General features: G+C 42.2%; 1 protein-coding gene across 10 annotated transcripts in view; it reads left to right on the plus strand.

Moving 5' to 3' along the window:
* The window catches only part of kiaa1109 (KIAA1109 ortholog), a 114175-nt gene that overhangs the window by 32227 nt on the left and 55701 nt on the right, over positions 1-26247 (plus strand). For 9 of the 10 annotated variants that reach the window (XM_050061739.1, XM_050061742.1, XM_050061744.1 and 6 more), the window contains exons 25-47: positions 592-923; positions 2042-2292; positions 2651-2891; positions 3053-3544; positions 6686-6959; positions 7158-7295; positions 8107-8177; positions 8361-8534; positions 10246-10366; positions 11483-11632; positions 12174-12301; positions 13756-13958; positions 14225-14425; positions 14563-14774; positions 16046-16197; positions 17882-18032; positions 18190-18342; positions 18579-18819; positions 19062-19210; positions 20983-21214; positions 21868-22029; positions 25246-25430; positions 25869-26044. In XM_050061739.1, the coding sequence (XP_049917696.1) occupies positions 592-923; positions 2042-2292; positions 2651-2891; positions 3053-3544; positions 6686-6959; positions 7158-7295; positions 8107-8177; positions 8361-8534; positions 10246-10366; positions 11483-11632; positions 12174-12301; positions 13756-13958; positions 14225-14425; positions 14563-14774; positions 16046-16197; positions 17882-18032; positions 18190-18342; positions 18579-18819; positions 19062-19210; positions 20983-21214; positions 21868-22029; positions 25246-25430; positions 25869-26044 (4589 nt within the window). The remainder of the gene's footprint in view (positions 1-591; positions 924-2041; positions 2293-2650; positions 2892-3052; positions 3545-6685; positions 6960-7157; positions 7296-8106; positions 8178-8360; positions 8535-10245; positions 10367-11482; positions 11633-12173; positions 12302-13755; positions 13959-14224; positions 14426-14562; positions 14775-16045; positions 16198-17881; positions 18033-18189; positions 18343-18578; positions 18820-19061; positions 19211-20982; positions 21215-21867; positions 22030-25245; positions 25431-25868; positions 26045-26247) is intronic. The other variant, XM_050061740.1, reaches the window with a different exon arrangement.

Raw genomic sequence — 26247 nt, forward strand, 5'->3', positions numbered from 1 at the left:
ATTATGCATTGTATTTTAAGTAGGGATGTTTGTGTATAACAATTTAAAGACGGAATATGTAACTTCTCAACATTAAAATGTCTAAAAACAACTTGGCCAGTGTTGTATATTCTGTTGAGTTGTGTACTCACATTATCCTAAACATTTGTAACAATGTTCAAACCCAGAGAAAACTGTAATTTTATTTATTTATTTTTTTATTTATTTTTTTAAAATATATTTTTTAGGGCGTTTTTTTGCCTTTAATTGATAGGATAGTGAAGTGTGAAAGGGGGAGAGAGAGACGGAGAGAAATGTAGCAAAGGGCCACAGGCTGGAGTCGAACCTTGGCCGCTGTGGCAACAGCCTTGTACATGGAGTGCCTGCTTTACCACTAAGCCACCCACGCCCCAGAAAACTGTAATTTTAATCAAGGACACAGTCTGTTCCTTCAGTTGAACGGCATTTCCCTGTCTTTTGTTGTTGTTTTAATTGAGAGACTCCTAACAGCAGAAAATTACATACTGTATATTTAAATTCATGTCAGGTTGTGAATCAGCTGTTGGATTTTTGGTATACATAAAGTTCATTTTGCTGTCCTTTGTCCCTCAGACGGGTATCGTTCGCGTAGCCAACTGCAACCTGCACAACCAGGCAGTGGGAGAAGGCATTAGCGCTGTGGTGCAGGACGTAAACATCCGGCAGTACATCGAGCAGCAGCAGCACGGCGAGGCGACCAGGCTGCAGCCAGCTGGACAGGGTCAAGTTCTGGGTCAGCCGATAGGTCTTGGTCAGCCCCCTCTGCTACGACGCTCTGTCTGGCTGGAGGCAGGTTCGGTCAACCTGAACCTCATCACAGCAGACATTGCCCTGGCCGCCGACCACCCAGCCAAATGTGAAGTCCAGAGGCATTTTCTGGAGTTACACGATGCTCAGACCAAAAGGTAGAAATACAGACGGTCATGTGTTGTTTACTTTTTGAAACAATTCTCAAATAATGGGGGGGGGGCTCAAATAATGGGGGGGGGGGGGAGAGAAGAATCCTACATTTGTCCCTCAGCTACCCCAGAGCAGCTTTTCAGCATGGTGGTTGCTTATGTCATTTGCCACTGTGCTTCGTCTTTATTGCGTTTGAGAATTAATTGAATCAGGGGACAGTGGTAATATTAAAGCACTGTTTATGAAAACCTTCCTTTCAGCGTAGAAATGACTCACTTGCTGGATGACACCTCTTTATAATGACTCACTGATGCAGTCATAAGATGTTCAGCTCATAATGTGAAGTAGGTCTATTTAAACAAAACAAGATGATTCATTATCTGTCACGTACAGCGATCGTGCTCATGATATGTGATAATCAGCTGGCATATTGGCCAACTACTGTGATAATGAATTTAACATAATTCAGGATCTCATAAAAGGTCTGCAGGGAGCCGTTATCAGTACAGATGTTCTTTTCTAGCTTGTAATTGGACATGATGTTTCTTATTACTGTAGCAGAATGCACTGTATGTGGCTTATGAGAAATGGCGAAGTATGCATGTGCATTCATGTTTCTATGAGCATACGGCAAAGGAGAGCCAAGTTCTGGAAACTTCAAGGGTAACTTGGGTATTTTTCAACCTGGACCCTCGTGTTTGTGTCCAAGTGAGTAATCGGAACATGTTTTTTTAGATTGGTCCAGTACTGAGAGAGAGCACTGCAGCCGGCATTTGCACATTGTCAGTGTACATCCATTAAAGTGCTTGTTTGTGCCACTGACAGGCTCAGATTGTTATTTTAAGAGCTGAGTGCTCTTGCTTAATACTAGACCAGTTTCAAAAGCTGTTGTTCTGATTAGTCACCAGGACACAAAAACATGGGAAAACAGGGTCCCGGTTGAAAAATACCAAAGTTACCCTTTAAAAGAACAAAGAAGGAGTTGATACATGATGATCAGATGTTGACTAAGAGGGGAGACCAATGTAGCATTTTATCTTTAAGTCCCTGGTATATCTGCAAAACTGGACACAATCTTATACACAAACACTAATATCCTCTTCCTTTACCCTCCTCTCCTCAGACTCTGGTTCCTGTGGCCAGAGGAGGCTGGCATTCGCAACAAGCGCAGCAGGAACCGCTGCGGCTGCCTCGGAGGCTGCAGGTTCTTCGGAGGTACCAACATGGGCCTGGACTTCTTCAAGCTCGAAGAGCTGACGCCCTCCTCCTCGTCTGCCTTTTCCTCTTCCAGCACTGAGTCAGACATGTCTTACGGCCAGTCTCTGCTACAGCCAGCAGAGTGGATCATGACCAAGGAAACGCCCAAAGTGGATGGTGTGCATTTGTTGAGATTTAATATAGATTTCCTGATATTCCTCAGAGTTGCTTGAGGGTTTTTGTGTGGATCCCAGAGCAAAATTAAGTATGGTTAAAATCCACAATGTTAAACTCATTACTAAGACAACAGCTACTCTTCCTATACAGGGACTACATGGGAACTTACTCATAATTTATTGGGCTTTTTATCATTATCTTGTGCCTAATTGGTAATCTTAAAACACAGTGTGACCAGCTGTCTATGGAATATAGAATATATGCATGGGATGTCAACAACTGAATACATCATGCTGATACAAAAAAAACAATGTCTCAACAAATTAAGGGTCACTGAATTAAATGAATGTCTTCCTAGGGAGAGTAGTCGGACTGAAAACGGACACACACTCGCCCTGCCTGCCTCCTGAACTGCCTGAGAGGCGTGGTCAGCAGTACCTCAGTCTCCAGGTGCCCCAACGCTCCCACAGCTCAGCCTCTTCCTCTGAAGAAAATAGCTCCTCTAGTGCTGCGTTGCCCCTGCTGGCCGGAGAGAGGGACACTCCCTCGCCAAGCACAGAGGAACGTATGTTCCCCGTGAATGGCAAAAGCCCTGCTGAGTGAGTAACATCAACATAATGTTAATATAAGCAGTCAGAGCACTAGAACCACTAGAAGGCAGCACAAGCAGGATTTTCAGCCTGGCTAGTTACTCTTTGAATACAGTTGTTTAATTTTCGTTAAAGCCCTTCAAATGTTATTTTTTCCTCTTTCTGCGCAGCACCCTTGGAGAGGTCCCTGAGGTCTCACCAGTCTCACCCAACAGCTCCCAGGACCGCTCCTCAGTGCGCTCACCCCTCTGCTCTCCTCTCAAGCGCCAGTCCTCTGTCCACTCAGGCCGACTGGGCAGCACCAAGAGCCTGTCAGCCGCCGTCTTCACCGACAAGCCTCCACCAGTTCTGTCCGGAGGCGTCCAGTTCAGCAGCGAGGTTTCCCGCAGCGACGAGAACGTGCTGGACTCGCCACGTCAGCGCAGGAGCTACGGCTCCTTCCCCTTCACGCCTTCAGCGGACTCCAACACTTTCCATCAGTACCGCTCCGCGGACTCCAGCATGTCCGTGGCTGACAGCGAGGCCTACTTCTCCGCCGCTGAGGACTTTGAGCCAATAAGCAGCGCCGACGAGGGTCCAGGGACGTACCCAGGTCGCAAGAAGAAGAGGAGGCAGCAGATGCAGCAGCCGCAGCAGCCCCCGTATCACATGGAGAACTACAGGTCAGCTTGAATGATAATGTAGTTTGAAAAATGGAGCGTGTAATATTCTGCAAATTGAGCTCAGCTTCAGTGAAACTCACAAAAGTTCTCAAAGTTAAAGGGTTGGAAAATTTGAGGGGTGGATGGCCAGATCAAGTACAAAGCTAAGCACGGGATTAAGGGGATGGTAGAGTCTAGACAGCTCCCAGTAACATCAAAGAGTCTCTCATTTCTCATCTGTAAGAGCAGGTGACTTAATGACCTGTCAAGCAAGGTCTGACTTTGCCAGATTGCTTCAAGTGTTACACTTTTAAATAATGCTAAAGGGGCCTTTCTAAAGACGCTGTGGTTCATTATTTTCATTTTAAGATTGTTACAAATTCAGGAATTAGATTGTTCTGTTTTTTTCCATTGTTAAATTAATTCCCTTTCCTAATAGAGATGTTAAGGCTTTGCACACCAAGTCTATATTTTTCATCGGAAATTGTTGCATGTTTGAAAATACATACGACCTCACATGTCAGTCACATTTACACAATGACTCTGAAACTTTCGTCCGTCCTTAAGGTTTTTGGAACAGGTTTGATTATTTTCGTCTGTGTGTGTCTGTCCTTAGACATACTGCCAGTATCAGTCCAGGATCAATGGGATCCCTGAAATAGCCGGTCTTCTTTTAATGTGTGATTCTTAGTATTGCGATCGGCACATTAAACTGGACCACTGACATCCTGAAATAGACCTGGAAGCGATCTAGATAATTTTGCAGCTCCGTTATCAGGTAAAACTCTCCTTGCTCTGCAAACATTCTCAGGATTGGATGGACATAGGTCTGTCACAATAACTACAATAAACTATAATGTTGTAATTTAGAGACCATTTTGTGCCACTGCTATAATAGTAATAATATAATAGCTTTTAATACTTAAGAACATTCAGGCATTGGGATTGGAATATGAAAAATATTTAACATATTTTTAAAAAGGTAAATAACACCTGTTAATATATACAAGAATGTGCATGTGAAGCCTCTTGGACTGATAGAAACACAGCAGTTACCTCCATAATCCAGCCGGCGTGCTGCAGTCTGCTCCTGGGGATGGATGGCCTGGGAGTCGGGTGGTTTACTGGTGGATTATTTTACACAGTAGAGGATGAACTTGTTGGAGGGTAAAACTACAAATGTTTGACTTTTTGGCTCTTTGTCAGAGGTTGGCAAGCTCACAACTATCAGGACTGTAGCTCTTCCACTCTAAAAGTGCAGCTGCAGGCTACTAGTAAGTAGGGGTGTAACGATACATCAATACATCGATTCATTGATTAACGATCCGATTATATCGATGCAAAATGAAAACATCGATCCATATCGTCATCTTAAAGATACACATTTATTTTGAAATTCACATAGCACATCTGTGTCACCATTTCTGGGCAAGCGCGCCTTTGCTCAGACAACAAACAGAGCTCAGAAATAAAATAGTCAAATCATATTCTAGTTGTTTTTGTGAGTTGATGTAAATGATTGTGTTAGATGGGCATATGATATCGCGTCATATCGATCGCAGGCTCCTGAATCGAATCGAATCAAAATCGTATCGTGACAGACTTTGTGATATCGGCAAACGTCGTATCGTCATCCAAACAAATCGATATAATATCGTACCGTGATGAAGCTGGTGATTTACACCCCTACTAGTAAGCTACTCTGTGTCATCTTAGTGTGTTGTTTTATTTTTCTTCAGACTCGCGCAAGTAGGGGGGGGTGGAGAGGGAGAAAAAAAGGGAGAATTGCTGCCTCATAACGGACAGGAAAGCCCTGCTGTTTGTTTTGGCATCGTGTTGGCTAAAATGTCAGTGATATTTCTTTGTTAACAAACACATGTAAACACAACAGGCATTATCAAGGTCAGCAAAATGATAGCGGTCACATCCATATATCTTACAATAAGTACAATAAGCTTTATCATAAGAGGCCCAGATGGACCCAATTATTTCTTTTTCTTCTTCTACCGTCATGAAGTGTGAGAACCACCAAATCATCCTCGCTGCTTGATGACCATTTGGCAAAGTTTCGCAATGAATAGAACAATAAAATCCATCAGATGCAGTGTGCAAGTTTTCAGTGTAACAATTTTCATCAGATGATGGATTAAAAGAACGGATATTATCAATACAGACTTGGTGTGCAAAGGCCTTTACTGTGAAATTTCTAAGGTATTTTTACAGTGTTATGAACTTGTCTTTTTTTTTTTTTCAATTTAACATTTATGTACTTAATATTTAGTTTTTTGAATTTAGAATTTTAGTAGAGCAATATATATGTTTTGCCTTTTTAAGTTTATGGTATCTGGACTTAGAGGCAAATAATATAGAAACCTTTTTGCCTTTAGAAAAAAAACATCTCATGTGTTGTGGTTATAGTAACAGCAAGGTCTCAACAGCATGTGCTTGGAAAGCATTACAGATTAGAATGAGAAACAGGCAGTAAACAGTTGTGTCAAATAACTTCTGTGGACTCACATCGACATCTTTGCAATGATTGTAAAATGGCTTTATAATATAGGAATACATTAACTGTTATGACATTTTAATGTTTAATACCCAACAACTTTTGCATTTTATCGCATTAAGCAACTTGCCCCTGAAGCTAAACACGTTGCAGCTTTCATTTATTACTTTGATTCGATCATTCAGGGATGGATGTGATGTAGAAGGGTTGTAGCGAATGAGATGTTTGATCCATGGGCAGCCACTTACTGCTGGTGTGTTTTGCAAATTGGATTTCAGGCTTGCTCTGCAACTACCTTGTCATTTTTCTATTACCCAAAATGTTCTCACATTGATTTCAACATGCTTTTTGATTGATACAGCCTCCACACAAACACACATAATCAATTCAGTCTCATGAAAGCTTTCTAGCACAAGCCTGTGGAAATGTAAGGCTCAATTCAAGAACATAAAACTATACAGAGAAGGGGTGCTATAGATCCTGGTAAAGGGTGGTTAATGTTGCCATAGTTAACATCACTACAGCTGTATTGCCGTTAGAAAGACATAAACATTTTCCACTAAAACATCCATGCTTATACATATTTTTGGCTTTAACTAGCTTGAATTACACATTGACGTATTCATGTGATGTGTAATATTTTGACCTTCATCCAGCCGGAGCTCCATCTACCACAGTGTTGAGGGACCCCTCACCTACGTTCTCAATGGGGAGCTGATCACTGAGCCACGTCCTCTGCCCATGCCACCAATGCTGCCCCCGCTGCCGCCCCAGCCCCTGCCCAGCCACACATCCCAGGCCTCCTTCGTCTCTGCACTGGCCATGGAGGAGGAGAGCTCTGTGGAGGCGGAGAAGACGGCCGAACCTGGTCCTGTAACCCGCCAGCCCCACGTCATGGCGTGTTATCAGAGCTACCTAGCCCACTACCAGGTAAAGCCTTTCACGTTAGTCCATTCATGTGCAAATGCTGGGGTCCTTTTTAAGTCTGAAAAGATACGCCACCTGCATGTGTCGAGTGTTATTTTGCTCCGTATAATGTTTTTATGAAAGCATTAATATGAAAATGCCTAGCTTGGTCATTTTCACTGGGATTGTCCAATTTAACACTCTTTCGTTCACCCCTGCCAGGTCTCAAACTGGTCTGTCAAGCAGCCCACCAATAAGAGGACCTCCAAGTCTTCTCTGCATCGCCCCTTAGATTTGGACACACCCACCAGTGAGGAGAGCTCCGCCTCCTTTGACCAGCTCTCTGTTCCAAGTTTCAAGGTCCATACTATACTATACTGTTTTATACTTTACTATAGTATACTGTTCTATAAGATATAGTACTATACAGTAGTATATTATACTGCTTAAAGGGACAGTTCAGTCCCAAATCAAAAATACATATTTTTCCTCTTGTCTGTAGTGCTGTTTCTCAATCATGTCGCGACTACTTAAGATAATCCATGGAGCTTGTTGTGAGCTGTGTCATGTAGGACTTATTTTCTTTTTACTGAACTGCACCCACCAACCATATCACCGCGCAGAAGGAAGCGTGTATCTACTGATGGACGACAGACTCATGACAGAGTGAGATTTAAACATTGATGGTGTCCTCCTCAGCTAAACAGAAGTTAAGCTAGCTCAGTGGTGCTAGGTGAACTAGCAGTATATACAAGCTTCCTTCTGAGCTGTGATATGGGTGTAGTTTGGTAGAAAGAAAATAGTTCCTATCTAAAACTGCTCACCACAAGCTCTGTGGATCATCTTGATAAACCAGGTAAAGATTTCTTGAAAGAGACATTGCTGTTGAGTTTTTCAAATTTAGATTTTTGGCGCTTTTATCACTACAAGCTGAGTGCCATCTGGTTCCATTATATTGGAGAGAAGGCAGACATCTTTCTTGCAGATATTGCCAACACTTGGTTACTGACACCAAAACAATCAAGACTGATAAATAGCACTACTGGTAAGAGGAAAAATATGGATCTCAGGGTGTCATGGTATTGGCTGTTAAAACGGTTAAATGGTATGTGTCCATCCCAAAACACCCCGGACATGTGTGTGAATTTTATTTTATTTTTTTACATAACAGGTGATAAAGCAGGGCCTCTCAGCCAGCTCTCTACTGGACAGAGGACTTCAGCTGATGGGAGAGAACAACAGGTATTGTTTAACCCATCTTAACTGATATACTTACATTAAAAACCAATTCACTCAAGAGAATGTGGTTTTTGTATTTGTATATCTTAGTATAGTCAGCAGCACCGAAGTAGCAGCCTGTGCTGTGTTTTTATTAATATTAATATATAATGCATGATCAGGGATTGCCTCTTTGTTTCTCCACAGTACACCATATACCCCTCTGGATAAGAGAGCCATGGAGAACACAGATGAGGACACAACGACTGATGACTGGACTCTGGAGCAGCCCTTAGCTCAGACCAGGACCACTGCCATTGTGGAGGTGAAGGGAGCCATCAATGTGGTGCTCACGCCCCTTGTGGCTGAATCCCTCGACAGGTATTAACTTATGCAGCATGTAGTTTTGTTTTGTTTTTTTCCTTAATTTTAAAGGAACTATATGTAAGAAATCTAAAGCAAATAGTCGTAAAATCATCCTAATATGTCGCAGAGACTACGGAATAATGTTCATATAACATACTGATCTCACCGACAACAATAGTACAGCCAGAATATTCGCATTTAAAAAACATTTTTACGGTCCACAAATCATGTTTATGTTTTGAATTTGTGTTTTGGCCTGTTGCGCCACCCACCGCCGTCTACCAGTCACACAGTNGAATCTGTAGGGGAGGGGGGGCGGACACGACTCGCGGCAGTATTTTGAATTTGAGTGCAGTAACCGTTTTGGCCACATTCTTACATACAGCGCCTTTAAAGCCTGGAAAGAGCCATGGCCTGAGGCATTATGTTTTCAATGTGTCCGTCTGTGCGTCTGTTCCATTCTGCTGAATGTGATATTTCAAGAATGCATTGAGGGAATTCCGTCAGATTTGGCACAAACATTCACTTAGACTCAACAATGAACTGATTAGATGATGGCGGTCAAAGGTCAAGGTCACTGCGACCTCACGTCTGTTTGATTCTCATGAATGCAATATCTCAAATATGCCTGGAGGGAATTCTATATTTCACGTATGCCATATATATTTATTCCATAACTTAAGAATTCATATGCTAATTCATTTAAATTTCACGCAAATATTTAAAAGAAAAAAGTAAGATAAAGTGATGACATTGTAAATCTAAAAGGTTAAAGGTCAACTTCACTATGACATCATAATATTATGCAAAAATAATTTGATGTTCCTTATTAAACTCCATAACTCAGCAACAGAAGGGCAGATTGTGACCATATACTGTAGGTCTTCTGTGCTGACGGGCTGAAGGTGTGTGTGAAGCATCCATGTCATAAAATTTGTAGCTTCTCTGCAACAACAGCCATATTTGGAGCATTGGCAACTGTCATGGCTACATATGAGTCTGGAGAGACATGAATGTAAACTGTAATTTTACTGGTTGGCGAAGGCATACAGCTGAGAAGCGGTGATGCTAGTTTTTTATCTGTGTATGTTGTTTATGCTCTCACTGTGTCCCAGTCTAATACATTGTTTGTTTTTTAGTCTGCTTATCATGCTGCTTTATCGACCAAATCTCCCTTAAAACTAGATTTTCAGTTTCAGTTCGAAAAACACGATTAGAAAACTAAAATAACTTGGCTGACACTCAGTTTTTCTCACACTGCACATTCTTAGTTAAGGTTTTTTTTTTTTTTTTGCCTGAAGCCAAAATCTGACCTTAACCCAGTTTAATCCCTCTGCACATTGCATCTTGGATTTAAAATTCCACTGACAGTGCTTCTGAGTCTGGTCTCGCTCTTGGTCGTCTACCAGTGTGTATCTTTAGCTTGCCAACGGCTAACAGTGCTGGGTTCACGATGGTCTTACCAGCATTTAGCTCTTGGCTAGTGCAGTGTGGAGATGGGTAAACTGTAGCTAGAAGGTTAAAGAGAGGCCACACTTCAAGTACTGACATAATAGATTTATTCTTGGAAAGGGTGATTTTTATATCTAACTTAGTTAAGATGAAGCACTTCAGTTTTTGTTTGCAACGTCTCTGTGTTTCACTCATGTAACTAAATAAAACAACATAATTATATCCCTATGAAATTGTATTGTTTTATTGTAGCTGTCTGTTTGGTCTCTTTCAGATATATTGAATCCATGGTCCACTTTGCCAGTATCCGTCATCCTGCAGCCATCCTAGATGACCTGCATGGGAAAGTCCTCAATGAAGCCTATCAGATCAGCAAGTCCACAGTCACCGAGTCGGTAAGTACAACAGTGCAGGATGAAGCTTGATGTGTTAATATTTGTAACCTTGTGGGTTTGGTCGTGTGTGTGCGTGTATGAGTCTGTGAGTAGCTAATCTCACAAACTACTGGACCAATCAGCCTAATATTTTGTGTGCATATTTATGTCTGTATGCTCAAGGATCAAAATTTTTAGAAAAACTGTTTTATTAACTGTTTTATACTGGATCTATACCCGATATGTTATGATCCACTTAAGTTGGGCACGATTCCAGATAAATAACTCCCCATGTTTTGTTATTTACGCTGCCATCTTGACTGTCAGAGGTAGAGCTGTTTGCCTTTTTTAAACTTACAGATTTTGTGGATTTAGTCATTCTTCTTCCATGTTTGTACTTCTACCATAAGTAAGTAGGCTCTGTAGTTCAATGGTTTCTCTTTCTCTCCATTTTAATTATTTATTTATTATTATTTTTTTTTTTAGAATTGTGTTAATACCATTAAAAGTCCAGTTATGAATGATATGGATCAAAGCTTTGTGGCTATGTTATAGTTAAAAAACATACATTCAACCTCATAATTATATTGTATTTGTATTTCACATATAGTGCCTACTAGCAGGAGAAATTGATCTGCTCTGTGCAACAAGCTGTGGCTCTGTCAACAATAGATGAGGCGTGTATTTTTATAGCCTCTGGGATGCTTCTGAATTCGCTGAGCCGCGTCCACTGGAATTACAAGAATTGTCCAGAGTGGCCACCATCAATCCAGGTGGCTACTCGGTCGCCTGGCAGAGATCTGCGCTCTACTAACTACACTTCTGTAGTAAAACATGTCAGAGGTTTTTGACTGTTGACATACAGCTTAATACTCAGTGTGTGTGAAAAGCAAATCACTCAAATATTAGTTGATTCAAATCAAAAAGGGAAAGCTGTAGTTCATGTTAAAGTATCAAACATGTCACTCAATTATTCATCAGTAGTATGAAAAAAGTGTTTCTTCTCAAACAGTTTTAGATGGCTGGATGGATATTTTAAATGTTTTGAGATATGACAAAAATCAGCAGCCCATTTTAAAAGTGGCTTTGTTGCCCAATGACTGACGCCCCGCTGTTTTGGATCTGAATTCCACACAGAGTCAAACCGGCAAGCAGGAGCACAAGCTGTCCAAGACAGAGGGCACGACCTCCGGCTCCCTCAACATCACCCATGGCCAGACAGACCTGTCCATCAAACCAGATAATGTGAAAATCAAGGGCCTCCAAGCCAACGTCTCCATCCCCAGGGTAAGAACCCTGACCTGGAATAATGAGAGGCCAGCAGCGTTCCTTTAACTGTGCTCTGACCAAGACCAAGCCACAGAATCACGAGCTTTGCTTTAGATCACTTTAAATTTCAACAATGAATATACAGTGCTGCTTAACATTTGTGTCTATGAAATGTACCAGATACTATCAAAACCATTCAGATTCTTTTTTATTACACTGAATGGTAGTTAAAGTCTGTTTGCTCCACAAGTTTGAGTGGATACAGAATACATTTCTCTCACTTGTAACTATTGCAATATTGATGTGTCTATTACCCTCTGCATATCTTCATATAGAGAAATGCCAATACAACACACAGTATACTTATCTTTATATTGCTGTATGCATCCCTGATGAACAATAATTTGTCTTCTTAAAGAGATTCTTGGGGCATCGCCAATATTTATGTTCACAGCATTCGTTTTTAAAGTTATTTATAAGAGAACAATATTTGACAGCACAGTGGGGTCGAGTTCAGTTTGGTTTACTTGTCGTTGTGTTTGGTTCTCTCTTCCTGCAGGTGAACCTTTGCCTCCTGCAGGCTTCTGTAGAGGAGGGGTCACCGTCATGCTCCAGCAAGTGTGTCACACACGTGTCTCTGGTGGCGCTGTGCTTCGACAGGATTGCCACCCAGTTCAGAATGAACAGGTAACGCCTACCCACTACTCCTCGTGTGTGTGTGTGTGTGTGTGTGTGTGTGTGTGTGTGTGTGTGTGTGTGTGTGTGTGTGCACGCACAATGACTAAGGTTTTTGAGCATGCAGGGCAAATATGCCTGCTATACATGCTTTAGAATGCCTGCTGGCATATTCAGTTGTGGTTATTTGGATGTCATTTTTTCACCTTAGAATCACTTTAGTAAAGTGGCAATCTTGGGAATTTGGAAATAATGCACTTAGATTTTTATTCTTCTATTCATAACTAATTCTCTGATCCAAAATGTAACGTGTGTTTTGTACTCTAAATAAAAGTGTTTAGAGTACAAAACCAACAAATTATATTTCCTTAACTTTACAAAATCTGACATGCACTTAAAACTGGGGTAGGCAGAAATCTGGAGAATGCAACAAAACTGGCAGAATTTGAAAACACACCCTCCTCCTGTAGCTCTCCCCTCTTTGTCCTAAGCCCCTCCCACCAAATGACCACATGCATATGCAAGTACTTCATACAGTAACCCAGTGTTTTCCATATATTGATTTATTTCATCTTATTTTTTTGTAGAGTTGCACACAGCATATTTGCTCAGATCTTCCTTGCTCCTCTCTCGCGCTCTCTGTTTATGAGACCACAAATGAGACAGGGTTTTTCCTTATCCGCTGCGAGGGTCATAAGGACAGAGGGATGTCGTATGCTGTAAAGCCCTGTGAGGCAAATTGTGATTTGTGATATTGGGCTTTATAAATAAAATTGAAAATTGAATTGAATTAGCTAGCTAGCACCCCGGAGTCCGTCCACCTCGCTCACCATTGCTGTTGGCTGCTTCCCTGGGAGGAGAGCGAGCCACATCTCACAAGATGGACCTTGGTTCGGTAGCTGTAGCGGCTTAAATTCGGCCAGCGCAAACCCTCGTATCGGCTGGTTTCATAGTTAGCTGGTGGGCTGTAGCAGTGCTGGGTCTAACCTGTGTAACACCAGCAACAGAGAGTTTAGTGATCTGGTGGGGAGGTTGTCTGGTCCTTAAGAGCTGGGATTTGCGCTGGCTGAATTCGGGTTGCTGCGGCTACTGACTGGTGGTCAGTCTCCAGACCTCCTGCCCACTCTCCTTCCAGCCACGTGGTCTATAGCAGTGGGCAGTTAGGCAGAGGATGGTGATGCACCAATAATCGTTTTATAATCTAATCCTAAACCGTGGAATTGTAATCATATTGTGAGATGCCAGGAGATTCCTACTCCAACAGCCAATAGGAGCGCCCCATGATTGGCCAAAGTCTTCTGTCAGGGGTTGGATTTTCTAAATCCTGAAAACAGAACCAAAAGAAGGCACAGAAGTCAATTTATTGTGGGATTTGTGTTCTGTGAAGCCAAAATTGAACGGCCTACCCCAGCTTTAAATGTGACAGCAGCCAAAGTCAAGTGCAATTTTTTTTCTACTCTTTACAGGGGTATTGTGGAGGAGACACCAAACACCACAGAACATGGCCGACCATCAGTCATGCTGGAGAAGTACGCCTCAGCCACCAAAATGCAGCCTCAGTCTTCTGGCTCACTGCGTTCCAACGCCGGCATCGAGAAAGGCAAAGAGATCGCCGCCAGGCTCAACATCCACCGTATCCACAGTCAGCTGCGAGGCCTAGACTCCACAGGTTGGTTCAGGAGGACGGCAGCACCGTTTGATCCCCTGTGCCTCTTTTTGAAGTGGTGCCCCGACCTTTTACGTGACCTCTGAGCTCTTATACTGTACCAGCTGTCCCTAGGCAGTGTGCAAAGTGCCCTCATTTGACCTACAGTACCCAGCAGAAGTATTAGACCCTTTAACTTTTTGTTCCTTTTCTGCTACAGATAGCATTTTTTGTCAGAATTTCTAACGGGGTATTTTCTAACAGTTGGGTTGTTTTTTCTTGTGTCATAGACATTGGCACATGTGCCATCACAGCAATCCCTTTTGAGAAGTCCAAAGTGCTGTTTGGCCTGGAGGAAATGGAGGAGTTTTCAATGGTGGATGAAACCGATGCCCAGGCCACTGCAGGTGATCTTGGCCGTGCAGCGCCATCTCTTGAGAAATGGGGCTGGATCATGTTTGAATGTGGCATTGAGAACCTCACAGTCAAAGGTAAAAGCATCTCACACTCTGAGCAAGACTCATTACTCGTGACTTAGAGATATAATAACAGCAAAGATGAGTTGTATTAAGAGGAATGAGGGGAATTAGTGTACATTTTTGTGAATGTATTACGTTTTGTGTCGCAGGGGGCCGACAGTCAGGAGCCATTCTGTACAATTCATTTGGTGTGATGGGACGCTCAGACACCGGAGGGAAGACGGGTATGTCTAAGTCCAACGGTTCAACAGGCTCTCAGACGGGCAGCGGCTACAGCACAGACATCTCTGATGACAACCTGCCACATGACGCCATCAGCCCCGCCTCTGATGTCAATGAACACTCTGACTCAGACGACCAGGTGAGAAATGCTGATTGTGCTCTATAAAGTTGCTGCAAAAATGCATCCCTTCCCTCAGACTTTTTTGGCTCAGGTTGAAAAAAGACAACTAGCTCAGAACCAACGTCAAACGTGCCTTAACCCCACCCAAACTTTAAACTCTGCAGTATTTATTTTTAAGTTAATATCTAATTTTTTACCATGGCATTTGAGTATCAGTCTGTTGCAGGGTTGAGATTAGCTGATTTCTGTGGGGCGACAAACATGAAAGCCTTTTTAGCTTTGCAAACAGTGACCTCAGACTTTCACTTATATGAGGACAAATAAATTCTCTTTCCTGTTTATTTTTTCTACAGCTTACAAGCACCTAAGTGCCATAGACAATGCAGGTGGATGAGAACTTGTAAACAGAGAGTCAAAGCTCTACTGCACTGATCTGAAATAAGATATGCTTATATGTGTGGCCAGTCTCCATTTAAAATTGTGGATTATACATCTGTGTTTTTCTTTATGTTTTGTGTTTCTGTGTTCTTATTTTGTCAACATGTAAACAATCTCGGAACCCATCAGCAACAAGATGCCTCCAGTGTAGTTAGCTAATTCTACAGCTAAGACTTCCTCCTCTGTGTATCTACAAACAAATATCTGCATATGATTGGTTTCTATAGAAACATATAGAAAATAAATATATAAATAATAAATACATTTTTAAAAGGTAATATAAAGTTAAAATGTCATCAGATGATAGCTGATGGGTGCCGAGATTGCATTTCAGCCCACATGGACTGTTAACCTGCTGCTCAAACATGATTGGTCAATACCACTCAAACTAGAAACTGAAACCAGAAACTTCTGATACCAAAGTCTTGTCCCATTTTCTACTGATTCTGCAAACATATGCAAATATTTGTTTAGAGAAATTAACATGTAAATATCATGGCCTATTGACAGTCTTTGAATTAGATCTGAGTAATTACCTCGCTCACACAAAATGAGTTCCTTTAGACTGGTTCAGATGTGTATGAAAAAGTTACATTTTTTCAGAATAATCAGGCAGAGCCTGATCAGAGCGACAACAAAGAGATTAAAGTCACCAAACTATAAAAGATTCACTCTGGTTTTGAAAATAAGCCATGATGGCAAATCAAAGCTGTAATCAGGCTGACAGTGATGTGTTGTCGCTCGAATCACAGAGGATAGCATTAAATCTATTCCAAAACTGCAATACTGGAAGTCAATCCCACCAGCCAGTCTCTTCCATCCCGTAAATCCCGCTCTCCTGTGCTCTGTAGGATGAAGGAGTGGAGTCAGACGACCTGAAGAAAGACCTCCCCCTCATGCCCCCACCACCTGACTCCAGCAGCATGAAGCTCACCATCAGGGAGATCTGGTTCAGTTTTGCTGCTCCCACTAATGTGCGGTCACCTTCACAGGCCATCTCCAGGTACGACTCCAATGATAATGTTAACGTCTGTGCACGTACACTGTGTCCATGACTTGTGCTAGAACTAGACAAACTTTTGAACAAATTTGGAGAGAAAAAACCCACGTCACTGGCATATAGTTGAGCTTTACATGAAGAGATTGGATTTTTTGATGTGTGGTTGTATGAGGTAATACACAGTCAGTGTATTACCTACAGTAGATGTCAGTCAGCACACCCCCAGTTCGGAGAAGCAGGCAGGAGTACCACCATGGAAGCAAAGCAATTTACTGTGGAGGAGGGCAGCCGCAAAATGCATCTTAGTCACCTAAAAAAAATCAGTATCAGTGTAAGTGTTGTTACGGCCGGGCTCTGAGAACATTATAAATAAAGGATGCAAACGTGAGGGTTACACTAGGAAAGGAAATTAATTTTAGTTAACAAAAGGTTGTGTAGTAACATGAAAAAAAAACAACTTGCTGCCAGTTAAACTAGAATAATGTAAAAATTAACAATATGGCACAGCAAAGAAACTTTAAAAATAACATGATGTGGTCTTAGTGAGAAGAGGGTTACCAGAAGGCAATCAGGATGTGGCAAGTTTTAAAGGAACTTGTAGACAGTGGCCAGCTGCCTCCAATTCCCTAATGACCCCCAGTCAGAATGCAGGAACACTGAAAATACACACAAACAACACAGCCACAAGACACCACACACACAAGCCTTGGCAGAGGCCCTGGGGCCAAAACAATGCACGCTACATTTAGAAAATCTCACCACTTTAGCTTGCTGCCAGACAGCCCTGTCCGGCAGGGAACTGAACCAAAAGTGAAATGTATCTATGCTCTCTTCATAGCCACACTCCATTGACAAAAACGGTAATTTTATCTCACTGAACACAAGAGCTGCTTGTTTACCACTGATTCAATCAGTTACTTTGTGTTGTTGTATGGCTCTGGTGGTTTAAAGAGTTACCTCGGATGCACCAAAGTCACACCATAACTCAAACAAACTACTTGATCGAAGCAGTTTGGCAAAGTGACTGTTTTTGTCAGTGGAGTCTGGTGGCTTTGAAGAGAGCATTTTAATAGCATCTGTTCCCTGTTGGAAAGGGCTATCGGCAAGATAAAGCGGTGAAAATATTCTAAATATAGCATACACTTTATTACAATTACATTGATTCTTTAAGTGGCTAAAGTACATTTTGTTGCTGCCCCCTCTACAGCAGTGCATTGCTTGGCTTCCATAGTGGTACTCCTGCCTGCTTCTCCAAACTGGGAGTGCACCGACCACCATCCACTGTATGTAATGCGCCAACTGCCCCACATAAAAAATTAGAAATGGAGAGGCATTTATGAAAATTCTCGCCAGCAATTAAAATAAGGCTTTTGTGTCCCTGGCAACTGTCTGCATCAGCAACTCTGTTGCTCCTGCCAGCCTCCCAGGTCAGGAACATTCTGAGTGTTGGGGTTTCGATTTGAGTTTTGTTAGAAGCCAACTAATCAATTGCAACACATCTTGTGTCTGCAGTTGGGAATAAAGGAACAGAAATCAATTCTTAACCACGATGTCAACATCACGATAATATATGACATACAGCGTTTTATCTGAAACAGGAGAAATATATATATATATTTCAGGATATACTGATCAATAGTTAATATGAGGTAATCAAAGACCCTCTGACTCTCTGTTGTGTTTACAGGCAGTTGAATCTGCTCAGCACAGCCACACCTGCCATTGGAGCCTGGTTGGTTCCCATCGACCAGCTCAAGTCTTCTCTACGCAAACTGGACATGGAGGGCACGCTGCGAGTGTGTGCTGTTATGGGCTGCATCATGACCGAAGCTCTTGAGGTCAGCAGTACATTTGTAAATTCAAACCAGTGATCACATATGAAGAATGTCCAGTATCCTCTGATTGTATTAAGAAATCAGCATTTTATCAAACCTGCTTAACTGGTTTTACTGGATATTAAGAGCGTTAATTTTAAACTTTTTCGTTTCCCAACAGAAAAAGAGCATCCACATTCCCATCCGGAGCAAGTACAACCGTGTGACTAAACGAGCTCGCTACCTGTATGAGAATCCTTCCTGTATGCTCTGTAACATCCTTCACCGCTACCTGCAGCAGGCTGACTACTCTGTCATTGAGGAGGCTACCATGGTCAGTGCGAGGCCTCTGGATCTATTCTTTTCCATTACATCAACTTTACAAAACTCTCCAACTTGACAATGTGTAGTAAAATGGCTACTAAAGTGTGTATGGTCTCATTTGGACCCAAGTTTACGAAAAAGCCAATTATTTTAAGTGGTCTTGAGTGCTTTTGGCTCCACTTTGCTACTTAAATTGATCCGTTGCCGGTGGCACTAATCCAGTTCTTCCTCTTCTTTCCATCCCAGAATGACGGGGTTCCAGCCCTTGTGACTCTCAAGAAGGGTCTTGTCGCTTTGGCCAGACAATGGATGAAATTTATAGTGGTAACTCAGGGCTTCAAAGCCATTGGTCTGATGAGGCCCAACCAGCTTGCCAAACCCAAGGAGCCTCAGCAGAGCCTGGGTGAGGCCATCTTAGGCCTGGACAACGGTGCTGCACTGCAGAGCGACACCAGCGCCGATGGAGCTGAATTTGAATTTGACGCAGGTGGGAACTTCCAGCTTTCAGTGTGCTAATGCTGTTTTGACCCGCCCATCTGTTAGCACAGATGGGCTATGAAAATCCTCACCTCTTCTTCTTAATGTTTGCACAGATTTAATCAGACTGTTATCACTTGTTTACAGAGAGGAGATGTAGACGTAAATGATGCAGTATAAATCTTCAGACTTGACTTTTGTAGCAGTCGTATGGTTTTTCTAGGAGTTTTATTTTATGTCATTATTGTGAAGCCACAGTGAGTGAACACACCATGCTGCTGGAGGGAGCATGCAGTCGCCCCCCACCGAAAGAAGCAAACTCTGGTCCTGTGAGCGGAGTGGAGATCATGAGGAAACTGTCCAAGTCCCACACACACAACGAGTCTGCACTCAGGATAAAGGTACTATTAAAACAGTTGGTGTCTCTTAGAGCATGTTCATACCTTGTATTAACAAACGTTTCGTAGATCTGTATGCAAGTGGACAGCCAGAGTGCATCGTCCGTCACACCTGTGTCTATCATGCGTCGCCAGCTAAACACTTGTGTTCAGAGTTCATCACTGCTGATGTCAAAGGGCCCAGTGCACAGCTACTCTGTCCACATTCTTGCTTGTTGCTCGCTGGCATGCTAATCAAGCTAGCGGTTGTATCGTACAGGTAGACCTGCTCATACACATTCCTAGGGCTCCAACTACCATTGCACTATTTGCATTATCAATTAATTTGCTGGCATTTTATAGATGAACAACTGAGAGGAAAAATCAAATCCATTCTATTGATCAACTAATTGTTTAATAGACTTAGTGTTTTAGCTCTACACATTTCCGTAGCTGTTCTGTACCACACTACATGGAGACCGCATTGTGACGAAAACAGTATACAATTTTCAGCCTAGTCATCCAGTGAGAGAGAGTTCCACAAGTTTTTGAGAGAACATACTTTGGAGCAACTGGGAGGTGTTAGGGGTTATTTTAGTTTTCCCAAAGGACGGGGATTACATAGCGAGCTATCAGAGAAACAAAGATGATATATTCTTGTTTGGGGAATTGGTGTTTTACCTCTCCTGGAGGGCATGAGCTGAACTGTAACCAGCCCTGAAAAACACTAGTGTTTTTTGTACGGAAAGTGACATTTAACAGCAGTGCTGTCCTGACTGTGGTGTGAAGGTGATTCCACTGTTGTAGAGCCAGGAGGGATCAGAGCTGGCACTGAATGGAGAGATGACATTTCCCTCTCTCTGCCAGATAAATGACTACTTCACCTGCAAAATGATCATTTGTATAACAGTTACTCACCCCGTGTTACGGTGCATTTTGGAAGAAAGCTTTTTTTTTTTTTTTTTCCCCACGCTCTTTTTTCTCACATGCTTCACAGTGACTGAAGAATCAGAAAATGGAGAAGTTTCTTGATAAAGTGAAGTCATAGGGGTCTGCATTTAACAACAGCAAAACTATATCACAACATACATTTACAAACCAATAATCCAAGTCTCATTTATCCAGTCGTACGCTCAGTATTTGAACACACCTTGAATTTTCACTAAAACCTTAGTATGTAAAACACTTCTGCAGACACAGTCTTGGCACATATGGTAAGTGTGCCTGCGCTGTTTATGCGGAAGTGTTTTAAATAGCAAGGTTTTAGTGAAAATGCATGTGTTTAGGAGTGCTGATCATACGACTGGATGAATTACACTTGGATTAGAAAGTGCTGCAGGAATGACGTTTTTCTGTTGGCTGTCGTGAAGTTAGCAACGCCCTTGTTCTCTCATCAAAAGGCCAATGGGATTAGTCCACTGGACATTGGATTATTGCAGAAAATATAGTAGGCAGGATTTTTCTAGACAAAAAACAATATATAGACTTGTATAAAAGAAATCCCTCTCAGCCATCACTTATGACCCATTAAAAGTGGGTGGTGGTGTATTTTATGTGTTCGTGATGTGTACCCCTGCAGCGCTCAGGTGAGATCAGGTGAGGTTTTGATGCAGTGAAAAAGTGCAAACGTAGCAAGGCAAAATGCCAAATGAGAGTGAATCTGTGTATTACATCAACTTTGGAGCATTTCCATAATGGATTGTTGCTGTCAGCATATATCCCACTCATCTTTGAAATATAAAAAGCCACAGGCGGTGGTACAGTATGAACACGATCTGTACATTTGTCATACCCAGGGCTCCCATCCGTACCAGTCTCTGAGCTACACCAGCGGTGACACAGCAGCTGACTCACCCGCCCACGTGAGTCGTGCGGGCCTGCCAGCTAAGGACAGCCCCAGGAAGGAGAGTCTCCTGAGTAATCTGACAGGCAGCTTTCGGAGTCTGCACAACCTGCTGGAGGGCATGCCCCAGAGGAGCGAGCCGTCTGCTGCTGCTGCAGCCAAGAGCAGCTCCCTCACTCGCACAGGTACACATGCCCAGACCACTGTTGTGTCACGCTGTCACTGACCACAAGATGTTGAAGGTTCTGGTGACCACAGAATAGTGTTCACCTGGTTACAACATGATTAAGTCCGGTTGTCATTTTTGCTGCAAGGCTGACCTCTACCGTTCACCAATGTGAATAAAAAAAGACTAAAATAGATTTACAACTCGGTCCCTCCTCGAGCACATGCCCACTGTGAACGAATCTGAAGAGTCTGTGTGCTGTGAGTTATTTACTTTGTTTCACACTCTCAACATTCAGTAACCCCTGCTGATATCACCTTACTTTATAAAAGCAGAAACACTACACTCAAGCTTTTCTCAACACTGTCTAACAAAACATGTCAGGGAGGAAACTGTATAAGATAACCAGACCATTTAGTATAAGACCATGACTGTACATTAGAGAGAGAGAGAGGGGGGTGTGTGTGTGATATGAGAGTTTGAAACTGTACAAACCCCATCTTTGGCATAGCTTTGATAATCCCCAAATTTAAATATACATTAACCGCATGTGCCTCGGTGATGCAATATGAAGATGATGTGTGAACAGCAGTCAGTGTCTGTGTGATGCCCTTTTTTTGTAGTCTGTTCCATGATGTAATGTACTCTCAATCTCTTTCTTCTGGGGCTCAGGAAACAGTGTAGGGACAGACATGCTGACCGAGCACCCGCTGCTGTCGGAGCCGTCCTCCGTCAGCTTTTACAACTGGATGTCCAATGCTGTGGGTAACAGGACGGGGGCTGTAACCCAGGACTCACCGGTTAACCGCTCCCAGCACAACAGCCTGCAGACAGGTCAGATACCACGGACTCAGGGTTTATCTTGGAGGGGTGTTTGCCATTTATCAAATCCTGATTGTATATTGTATATTGTATATATATATATATNCGAAGGGAAATTGCTGTATTTTTTAACCTGGGCCCTATTTTCCCATATTTTTGTGTCGAAGTGACAAATGAGAACAAAAATTTTTGAAACCAATACAGAGTTGGTGATTGTTGGAACAGTGGAAAGATAAACCAAGATGGTTTTTGTGAGTTTTATTTTGTTTCTGTTGACTTGGAATGAAATGTTTTTTACGATGATAAAATCATTGTTTTTTTAAAAGGAATCTGGTGGCTGGAGCGTCGGTGGCTTAGTGGTAGAGCAGGCGCCCCATATACAAGGCTGTTGCCGCAGCGACCCGGGTTTGAATCCAGCATGTGGCCCTTTGCTGCATGTCACTCCCCCTCTCTCTCTCCCCCTTCACGCTTATCTGTCCTGTCCATTAAAGGCAAAAGGGCCAAAAAAAATCTTTAAAAGGAATCTGGTGGCTTTGGCAAAGAGATTTCGAGATTATTTCTGGTTAGACAAAAAGTACGCCACTCCCTAACAAAAAGGTCTGTCTTGTCTCTTTCCATAATGTTGTCAGCCAGTTACAATAACAATCTGAGCCTGTCACTATCAAAAACAAACACTGAAAGTGGGCGTGAATTGACGATGCAAACATTGCAGCCTGTTTCGCCACTGCCAGCTGCAGCGCTCTCACTCAGCACTGGACCAATTTTCAAAAACTGCTGTCTCTATCAGTCACTTAGACACAAAAACATGGGAAAATAAGGTCCAGGTTAAAAAAACGAAGTCACCCTCTCATTTTTACTTTAGATGAGGATTTTAAGATGATTAAATATCTGTACACCATAAGGACAAAATCATGCTTTTTTCTCTGTTACTAAATATTTTTGTTATAATGCTGTTAGACTTCATACTAATCATTAACATCGTAATGCTTCAGCTAGTAGATAATAGATCTGAATTCAGTTAAATGTCCATATAATGTTGCTGTTTTACTAGACCAACCGGATTCTTCTGTCAACCACTACCAGTACCAACCACTCCCAACAGTTAACAGTCCAGAAGGAGGTCAGGGATTGTTACTCAGTGTTGTGCTGATGGTGTTGGTGAGCTAGTTAGCCAGCTAGCAGATAGTTTGTCCCCCTTTGTTAGCTTGATAGTCACCATGAACTCTGTGTTAATGTATTCCACAGAAAAACCTGGAAACAGGATTGTTGTTGGTGTGTGAATAAAACAAGATTACCTTTTTTCATGCTGGATGCAAGAGCAGTTTATACTGTATATTGTTGGTTCAAGCTGGGGTATGCAGTTTTTTTGGTTTTGGTTTTGCTTAGTTGGGCAAAAATCCCATAATAAACTTTGAGCATATTGTAATCCAAGTGGACTGAGACAAAGTTAGACTTCTGTACCTCCTCTTGGCTCTGTTTTCAGGCGTTAGTGTCCAGCCCATGATGGGAGACTTTGGCCAATCACAGGTCATTTCAGAGAGAGGACAGCCGTAGTGGCTGTTCCACAAATGCAGATGTGTGCGCATGTCCCTTCAGAAGGTGAAAGCCAGATTCAGTGGCAGACAATTCTGCAGAGAAAGTTGCTATTTCAGCATTGACAACAACAGTCTGACAATAAACAAAACACATGTCAATGTTGGTGAAGTTTTTCAGAGATGGGGAGAAAATGTTGCTAATAAAATTATAGAATCGGCACTATATAACAGCATCAAGATCACAGTCACAATTGGAATGAGTGAAATTAATGACTAGTACTTGCACAGGTTACTGTATGAAGTGTGTGCGTATGCCCGTGTTCATCTGGTGGGTTTCCCCCCCAGTCACAAAGTTTTTAAATCCTAAACATAATGCCTTTCAAAAAAAAGACCAAGATGAATTCTTACTTGCAAGATCTTAATGTTGTCTTCATTGAGTGGTATATGAATGGGTTTTACCTGCTTTCAAATTAAAATGCAACAATACCAGTTAAGGCTGCAGCTAATGGTTATTTTCTATTTTCAGTTAATAAAAATATGACTAAGAAAATGGTAAAAATGTCGATCAGTGCTTCCCAAAGCCCAAGACGACGTCTTCAAATGTCTTGGTTTGTCCGCAACCCAAAGATAGTTAGTTTACTGTCATAAAGGTGTCAAGAAACCAGAAAATATTCACATTTAAGAAGCTAGAATTAAAGAATTTTTTTTTTTTTTTTTTTCCTTAAAAATAAGTGAAACAGTAATTGATCATGAAGTCAGTTGGTGATTCATTGAATAGTGAGCAACTAATTGGTTAATGAATCGTTGCATCTGTACTACCAGTCAGATACCTAACATTGGATTATTTGCCCCCAACATGTCATTAAAAGGCCTTAATGAATAATATGTTTGATATCAGAGTCAGGTGGCAGCTTATTAAACTCTCTAGAATACCCTCATAGCTGTGCTACGGGCCTGCAGCATTGCTTCTGTGGTGGTGGATAGATAGAGTCATGATGTTTCCTCACTGTTACCTTCCTGACAAACATTGTGTGAGTTTAACAACCTCCAGTCTTTGTTCATCCCTCACAGTACTGCTCTTTCCCGCCCTCTGTTCCTCTGTACTCCCACTCATCTTCTGAGTTACAAACAGCGGCTCCCTGACTTGTTTCATTCTCCCTCAATAGCAGTTTATTATTTGGAATCACGCACTGGAGCACCGAAATGATACATCTTACCTTGACAATTTAGCGGAGCACTTCTGATTGTTTGGGTACAATTACAATGTGTGAAAGGCTGGATTTGTGCCCAAGACTATCAGCTTTGTCATTATCTACTTACCCAGGTGTCAGTCAGTGACAGCGCAGCAAATTAGCCACAACAGTTCCTCACAAACAAATTAGGAGAATGTGATGAGGCTGTCTAAATAACACATAAAATGGCCATAAAGTTCCTCTTCTAACTGCCTGTTATGTGATGGTTGCCTTCCTTTTAATTCACTCTAATGTCTTTATTATGAAGAGGCAGAGCGGTAAAGTGTCTCACCCTGCAGCACTCGACTCACTCACTGCTGCTTGTGCTCACATGTCACTATCATACTGCCACTGAGCTGCTCTGGTGTGAGTATATCCTGGAGGAGACACACAACAGTAGCTCCCAGGACCTGCCTGTTCTTACACAGCTTGTATCCCAAACCTTTCCTCTGCGCCCTTAGGTGGGACGTGCAACCTGCCCACGATCCCCTCAGCATCAGACTTCAACACAGTGCTGTCCAGCGACCAGAACACCCTGGATGGGACCCACTCCCAGCACTCCCAGCACAGCACCAGCCAGGACGACATGGCTGATATTGAGGAGGGGAACCAGTGTCCAGCCGCTGTTCAGCTGGCCGATGCTCAGGTGATCTGTATTTCTTTGTCTTTTATTGTGCTTTCTGTCTAAACCTGCACCAAGCTGCCAATTAACATGATGTCTGCAGGTCTTAAAGTCTTTTGTTGTGTGACTTTGTGTTATTTTTTTCATTTATTTTCATTCATGTTTTAAACAGCTTTTTAACAGGCAGAATATTTAGTGTTAACATCGATTTGCAAGTAACGTAATGTCACTTATGCCAGGTTGAAAACTAATGAATCCATACCTGATGGGCAAATTAAACAGTAAATGAGCGTTTATCCTGGTTGAGTATACTCACGTCATATATCCTTTGTCTTCCCTTGATTCATGTTTCCTTCATTCCATATGTAAACTCCATCTACAAGGACTATAGTTCAGTTACCAGTTCACCTCTACAAACACCTGTTTTCATTTTGTGCCTTGATATCTGTTTCCCACCCTCAGGTTGTTTTCAAGCCTTTGCTGAGCTACACAGGCATCCAGGCCCAAGACGCCACTCCTCTTAGCTACAAGATGTATTTTGGAGAGCACCTGTCTTTCTCTGGCAACCTCGAGTGTCTCAGAGCAGACATCGTTGACTCTGACACCTCCAAAGATCGGAAAAACAAAAGGTCCAGGAGGTAAAATAAATGTTAATCATAAAATGAGTGTTACAGACCGGGAAATTAATTTTCATTGTTTTTCCTTAGAGGGATGATTCAGATTTTTTGAAGTGGGGTTGTGTGAGCAGTCGGCACGTTCCCAGTTTGGAGAAACAGGCAGGTGTAACGCCAATGTACTGCTTTGCCCGGGCAGCAGCAAAATGTCAGTTTAAGTGTACACT

The sequence above is a fragment of the Epinephelus moara genome, chromosome 14, assembly GCF_006386435.1.
Source record: "Epinephelus moara isolate mb chromosome 14, YSFRI_EMoa_1.0, whole genome shotgun sequence".
Lineage (NCBI taxonomy): Eukaryota > Metazoa > Chordata > Actinopteri > Perciformes > Serranidae > Epinephelus > Epinephelus moara.